General features: G+C 33.2%; 1 protein-coding gene across 1 annotated transcript; it reads right to left on the minus strand.

The window, feature by feature from the left end:
• Positions 1-313: 313 nt before the first annotated feature.
• Positions 314-7,774, minus strand: LOC134794342 (circadian clock-controlled protein daywake-like). Its single transcript, XM_063766133.1, has 5 exons — positions 7,615-7,774; positions 2,766-2,988; positions 1,873-2,003; positions 1,056-1,211; positions 314-539 (listed from the first exon to the last, which is right to left on the minus strand). The coding sequence occupies exons 1-5, from the start codon at positions 7,673-7,675 to the stop codon at positions 388-390; spliced, it is 723 nt and encodes a 240-aa protein (XP_063622203.1). The 5' UTR covers positions 7,676-7,774; the 3' UTR covers positions 314-387.
• Positions 7,775-8,252: the final 478 nt, after the last annotated feature.

The following is an 8,252-nucleotide window of genomic DNA, read 5'->3' on the forward strand; positions in this document are numbered from 1 at the left end:
AAACGGATTACGGTATCCTTAGCTAAAGTCGATTTCAGAATAACTTTGAGTAAACTGAGGTTGTTGCGGGCGTATAATAAACTTACCATGATATCATTGTCACGCAGTTAACTGACAGTAAGTATTGACACCAATGGTCAATACTTACTGTCAATAGTATTGCTGTTATTATTTCACCAAAAGTGTTTATGAAATTAATTTAATTGTCCTGTACCATTTTGTCCATTAATAATGTAATTTTACTTTATGACCTAATTTATGTAGTTGACCCCATATAAGGGAAGCCAAGGGAACTATGAGACAAACAAAAATGGTGGGTATTTTTTTTATATTTTTAATAATCACAGCAACCCAAGTACATATAGTACCTATAAAACAACAGGTAAGTTAATACTGCGCAATGTCGTTTATCGCTACGCTTTTCATAAACGACTTTACGTTTTTGTATATCTTCTTTGATGCGGAGTCCACAATAGGCCGACCGAATTCTGTGGAAATTTGCTTCCAATTTTCGTTCAAGAATTTTAACATGGTGTCACCTGATAAAAGATAAAATACAAGTTAGCAAAAGTATAAACCTTAAGGGTCTCCGATCTAAGGGGCTTTGACTGCAAAAGTTGGTTTTACCTACTCCAGAAAAACATTATATGTCTATTAAGATTCTGAATATAGTTATTATTCAAATTATATATTTGAAAAAAAAAACTGTTTGTTATTAAAATAAGGTTTTTTTAAGTGTTTTCTATGGACACCGCCCGCCGCACTTCATGTGTGTCAAATTAAAGACTATTGAGCTTTTTAAAGCTATTATTGAATAGCACAAATTAAGTTAGGTTACGTTCATTCAAATACATAAATCGAAGTATCTCCTGCTGCCTTTGATATTGACCCAAACTAAGTGCAAAGTGCAAACCAAGACTAGTTTCCTTGAAGTATTATTTTTCACCGAAGAGTCGAATTAATTTCAAATCATATTTCACATGTTGGGAAAGATTTTTAACTCACGGCCTCGGGTATAGATGCCTGACAAAATTCTTATAAAATGATTCACTTACTCAGTTCCTTATTTCCATTGAACAGGTTGGTAAGACCGAAGTGCGCGTTGTCTCTCACGTCGAAGTCGAAGGAATATTTGGTGGGAATCATGTGGTCCTTTCCTTCGGCGTCCTTTTCAACTTCATAGTGCATAACCAGCTTGATAAGGATGTTTTCTGAAAACAATAAATTAATTTCATAAGTTAGACACTTACACAGACAATTTTCTGTCTTGACTACTACACTTGCACTAAGTTTCTATCTTGACTGCACTAAATCGAAACTCCTCATATGACGTAACATGTATCATATGATAACTTGGTTTTTCCATGATTTTGTTCACTAAACCAATGTCATCACGTTGTCACAAATAATGTCATTAAAACTAATAAAGATTTAGCCTTCACGGTTTTTTGCATTCACGTATCGAAATAAGTAATTTATGTAATTTCGTGTGCACGTCCACAATACTTAGAGGTATAAACTGATAATTAGTACCTACTTAATATTTTTTTTTCGTATAAAACCTCTACTCGCTCTATTTACGTTGTAACTATTAGCAACAAAAACGAATACCAGACATAGATATATGTATAGATATATGTTGTTTAAATGTTCATACCAAGTTTCGTGGTATTCAGCATGTCGTTTTTAAATAAGACCGTAACTTCGATTGTATGAGAGCAGCTTTTTCGCGGCGTGTTCGCGAGATTCGTTCAGTTTAGGGTGGTGCTGTTAGTAGGTACCTATTCGCTCCCCTATATTTATGCGATAAATTATTTTGGCACAAAATTCTGCCGTTGAATGCAATGGACCCATGAATGGGTTTTTGCTTACTCAATTTCAGTTTCATCTGTCCATCACCAGTGATGGGCAAGATCAAGATCCTTCCGGAGGCAACGTAGTGTCCCTTGATCGAAGCATCCAAATGGAAAGATACCGACAAGGTCTTCTTTTGAAGATTCCATCTGAAAAGATATTTTTTATTCCAAAAATTCACATAAATATACTCTGCCAAGCAATTTTGTCAGTAGAAAAGAGCGTCCAATTTAAAAATGTAGGCGCGAAGGGTTATCCCATAGAATAAATAAGTATTAAATAAATAAATATGAATTTTCAATTTTTCTACTGACAAACTTGTTTGATCGGCTATAGTTTAACTTATTATAACAGATACAGGTATCCCATATATTAAGTATACTACTCTTTGCAGATATATCTTGTAATCCGTCTTAGACATCTGGCCGGCAAGGGGCATAGGAAAAAAGTATTATATTATGTCATATTTTAACCCTTTTTAATATATTTTTTTTGTAAAAGTGAATAATTTATTGTCGAAACTTAAATATAGATACAAACTAAATACTATGTAAAAAATAACTACCTAAAACCCCTCCCGGGCAGCCCCCGACGCAAAGGTCTTCTTATTATATCATTGCACCACGCGTAAAACAATTATTTAATGAATACTCATAAGTACTCATATAATGCACTCAAGAACTATAAACGGGTATCAAGTGATCAGTTTTCATGGCTCTCGAGTTCATAAACATCATCGTAAATAAACTGTCTTGAATCAGGAAGTAAGTGATAGACTACGCATGGAACCGCATGGATTTTTATCGTTTTTTCCAATATAGCTAATTTCCAATATTTCACAAAAATAACTACAAACTATGATACGAAATGCAGACCTAATGCCATTAAGGAGTAAAAAAAGTTTTCCTTACTTCACGTTATCAACGGTTGCTGCCTTCAAGCCCTTCAGTTTTCCTTCTTTAAGGCTGAACTGGAGACCCGATAAGTCGAAGGCAATATCTTCCATGTTCATAACGTCCAACTCTTCCACTCCTTGCTTAGGCAGACCGGACATGAACAGGGGGAAGGCCTTTTGGAACGCTGGGGTCATGCATGCCGAGTCTTCGAGTTTGCATTTACCCACATCAGGTAGCTCTAAAAAAGGAAACAATGATACTAAATGTCACATTTCGTCAAACCGTGCTTGAAACGAGGATTGCTTTGCCTTTTTCTTAACTAGAACAAAAATGCGACCATGTAGGCCGGAAATGACTGTTTTCCGGCCTACATTGTCGCATTTTTGTTGACTCATCATCATCAATATTGTGTATACAAAATATGGTGGAATTTTATCATTATCACCTATTTTATCCTACATCTTATTTAGCCGAGTAGGTAAATAGTATTAGTTAAGCAATCTATTTTTTTGACAAAGGTAAAGATATAGATAATTTATTTGTCGAATATAGAGATGTTACTGTACAAAGTTGTCCTTCATGCTTTGCCTCTTGGCGTAGAAAATATAGTATACCTATCTATAATATATCTATATATTAAAATACAAATATAACAATAATTACTGCTAATGTACATTGGACTTAAAAACGAATATCATTAATAAAATCATTGACATTATAAGAACATTTTTCAATAATAATTTCGTTAAATGTCGCTTGAACAAATTAATATTCCTAATTTCCATTGGTATCTTATTATTGATTTTAGGCCCTATACCAAGTATACTTTTTCTCAGAAGGGCAGTATTAGCAATTTGATTGTGAATTCTATTATTATCCCGTGCTCTTAGTGAGGCACACACTGAATATTGCCTCTGAAATAGGTCAAGGTTATTTCTAACAAATAAAGCTACTTAATAGATAGAAGGAAATCTCAATATTTTATATTTTGTAAAATATGGCCTACTACTGTACTAATGGTTTCAGACTAAACATTGCTCTAATACATCTTTTTTGAGATTTTAAAACATGTTCTCGGTCGGTACTATTTCCCCAAAAGATTACCCCATATCTCAAAACAGACGCCACCAACGCACGATAAGCTGATAATACTATTTCTATATTTACTATATGTAAGTATATGTATATATTATGTCTCAACTGGCTAAGTGCATATGCTGAAAACGGACAATTATGATAATGACCTTCAGTCAATTAAAGGCACAGTTGTCATTCAAGTTCCATTCCTAATTAAAATACAATCGGATTTATGCAGCAACCTTTTTACAAGATATAGGTATGCGAGATGACATTACCTACGGACTCAAGGAAAACCTGCATAAACTGGATTACTTCTCGCACGACAAACGCAAGATCAAATGTAAGGTTGGCGAGTTGATGAGACCTTAAATCACTTCAGGGTTCCGTACCATAAAATCACTAGCCTTGGTCACTATTTCTATAAATTTGCTTGACTCAGAATTTTAGTTTAATTGACTAGCAATGCTGCATCTGCAGCTTATCTGTAAAGTTACTTACTTCTTTAATAACAATACATTTTATTATTATGTAGGGTAAATTACCTACACTAACGAAGAACGTGACTAAATCGATTAATCCGTTTTGGAGATAAATGGGTAGGTACTCAATGCAGTTTGCGCACAAACAAACAGTCCTTCACCCTAAAAGAATAAAATAATGAAAATTTACATTTTAACAATCAATAAACAGCCACGCGTGAATCGCACTTATGTGGATTATTACTATTAGTACTTACTTACTACTTAGGACACTAAGTAAATGTGTAAAATATGGTCAAAACATCTATTATAATACATGCTCCTTCTTCAAGGCAAGCATGGATGCAAAGAGTCAGCAGCGACTCCGTGCCAATGACCGTGGGCTTGCCGTGACCATGACTTTGATATGATTGTATTATGATTTCGAGTCGGGTTTCTGGATTAAAACCTTAATGTATATTACTAAATAATATGCTACATATATTTTGCTCGGGGCAAGGCAAACAGTATGAGGATTCCACACAAGTGATAGTCTTAGCCCGGTGATAGGCTTACCCCACCTTACCTTATATTCGAAAAATTTCCTATTAATTATGTATAATCAGCATCGGTAAACCGCATTCAACAGCTAATGAGGATCGATTAAATAGACACGTAATAAATGCAATAAAAATGTCATTCATTTATAATTAGTGCCGTCACAAAATCAATAAGAGTGCCATGCCATTAGTCAGAAGTCGGTCTGACTAAATAATCATTCCGTATACAATTAACATACTGGTCAGGCCAGTGTTTAGGGTTCCGTAGCCAATATGACAAAAACGCCAAGCCCGTCTCTATCCGTCTATTTATCTTTATAAATTTCACACCCATTTTACTCCAAAACTATAAGCTATATTTTAATGAAATTTGGAATTTAGGTGAAGTTTGTGAGCCGCTATAGATAGCGATAGTTCAGAACTAAAACTTCGACAAAATGTATTTTTAGGAGGGCACTCCATACATGTTACTAAGCGTAAAAAAAAACTGTGGCACATCTTTCGATAGGTCTTTGAAAAGAACTTTTAAAATAATACTATTGAAATAATGGCTTCGAAAGTGCGAAAAAAATTTAAAAAAAAACTATGAATATATAACTTAATTAAATACTTTTAAGGTCAGGTGGTCATAGTTCTACATAAGTATTTTTAAGTTAATTTTATTTTTAGTATTATCATTTAATTTAGTTTATAATAAATATACAGGTGTAGTGCATAATTGTTTTCCTTCGTATTTTCGTAACGAAACTGAGAAAATTAAGAAAACTTAATCTCATCTTTTCTTAATGTTCTCAGTTTCGTTACGAATGTTAGCTATACAAAGGCCATAGTCGGTTTTCCGTAGTAATTTGGTCCTTAAGTCAATTTGATTCGGGTTTTTTTTTGTGAGTACCTCATATGGTGAAGGATATTTTTGCTGAGTATCAACATCCTACTAGTGACAGTTTTTGACTTATGATTTTATTAATTTTTTTCTTTAATGTATTGTTTTTCGGGATGTATTCAAGCGATTTGCTTAAATTTTTTAAATAGTGTTCTTTATTTAGGTATGCATCGATACCCAAAAAACGAATACCAGTTGTCATATAAAAAAGGAAAAAAAAAGTAAAACAAAAATAAAACATTTTTTTATGTCGTGGTGAAGTAGTGACACCTCTAATTTTGACAAACTCTTCGATTATGTTTGCGATTTCTTATCAGGTTGTCGTATTCAAGAGTAAAATGCCAATGACAACTTAATGTTTGTATACTATATACATTGAAAAACACCGATTGAGAACAGAACTTGACCACACACATTGCTAATTTTTGACAGGAAGTACCGTTTGGAAAATTTTGATATTTACGCAAGTAGTAGGTCAATCTGGCCTACAACTAGAAAAAAAATTAGAGGTGTCAGTACTTCACCACGACATAAAAACAATGTTTTATTTTTGTTTTACTTTTTTTGTTTTTTTTAAATGACAACTGGTATTCGTTTTTTTAGTATCGATGCATACCTAAATAAAGAACACTATTTAAAAAATTGAAGCAAATCGCTTGAATACATCCCGAACACAATACATTAAGGAAAAAAAATCATAAGTCAAAAACTGTCACTAGCAGGATGTTGATACTCAGCAAAAATATCCTTCACCATAAGAGGTACTCACAAAAAAAACCCAAATCAAATTGACTTAAGGGCCAACTTACTATGGAAAACCGACTATGGCCTTTGCATTTTTGTATGGTTAATTTTCGTTACGAAACTGAGAATGTTAAGAAAAAATTAGACAAATTGGCAAATGACTCATATTACACACATATCTATCTATCTCTAACCTAACTGTTTATTTTCCCTACAAGGGTTTCTCTTGTCCCATAGTTTCTCTTACTTTATTTATTTTCAAGATATGTACAGCGGTACTACTAAACGAAATTAATAACTATGTAGCTTAAATCTAAAATAGGCCCTTGAGGCATTTTACTAAGGATGCTGGCGGCATTTCCTCGCTGTATCAATTAATTATGTATAATCATAATCGGCATCGGTAAACCGCATATAAATATTATAATTTCCTCCAAATTATAAAATCAATATATGGGGCATTATCTATGAAAAGGGACCTTATTGTCGATGGCGCTTACGCCGCACAGCGTCGCGCGGCATTGTATTTATATCGGAGCATGGTTATTAATGGCGTAAGCGCCATCGACAATAAGGTCCCTTTTCATAGATAACGTCACATATTACTACATACCCAGCCATCCCCATATACACGTAAGTAACTAGTATGCGATGAGTTCCTTGCAAATATCAAAATTTGTTTATACGAACATGCTAGTGCTACTAACTAGAACATGAAATATTGCCTGCATTAAGGAAATATTTTAGGCAATATTAAGATAATATTATTCGTTTATTAAGTACAAAAAAATTAATTATGTTTAATATTTTTCTTTAAACTATATTGCTCAGGAAATGAGTATAGCAGCTTTTACAGCACCCAAGCCAGAGTACCCAGATTGTTATTACGTTAGTACAATGAAAATATCAACAAAAATATTCATACAAATCGTATTAAGGCAACAGCACTGTAACTCGCTGAGTTAAAATAAGAAAAAACTACGCAAATTATAGTTAGTAAGTATCTATTAAAAAATAAAAAATGGTAATTATTTAAAAATATATAATAGGTATGTTAACATTTTAGTTATTTCTTTTTTACTTTTACTGAGTTACTGACATGATCATTTCAAGAGTTACATTTTTTATAAATATTTTACCTGCGCAGTAAACGTAATTCACAGCCATTAGAGAAACAACAAATTTAAATATAACACCCATTTTGTAAATTATAAAATCCAACAACAATTATTCAATTACACTAGGTCTTTGGTGGCGCTCAAACTCGAAAGTGAGTCAGGAATCATCGGACCTTCATTATATAGGTCTCGAATATAGTCTCACGGCGACCGCTACGCCACTTAGGTCATTATAACGTAGTGGTCATTTTCCGACAATTATAAACAACAAGCTGGAACATATTATTATATATAATTATATTATTATTCTATACCGGCGCGGCGTTGCGTCTAGTTGTTGTTTGAGATGCCATCTTCGTTAACAGTAACTGGTGTAGACGCAGTTAAGCAATACTGTGTCAAACCAAAAAAAAAAAAATTGTAATCGATACTTACTTAATATTTCCTTACTCAATAATTTACATTTTTATAATAATCCTAATGCGATCAGGAATCGTTACAACTTAATATCAAATGGGGATTTAACGATATTTCTGTTATAAGCTTTCGTTGAAACAAGCAAGGAGTGTTAGAACTAGCCTTAGAGCATTTAATAACCGGAGTCACCTTTAAGAGCTTACCCCTCTGCCGAAAACCTTGCACAATTGTGCAAACTTTTG

Source organism: Cydia splendana, chromosome 10, assembly GCF_910591565.1.
Source record: "Cydia splendana chromosome 10, ilCydSple1.2, whole genome shotgun sequence".
NCBI classification, from domain to species: Eukaryota; Metazoa; Arthropoda; class Insecta; order Lepidoptera; family Tortricidae; genus Cydia; species Cydia splendana.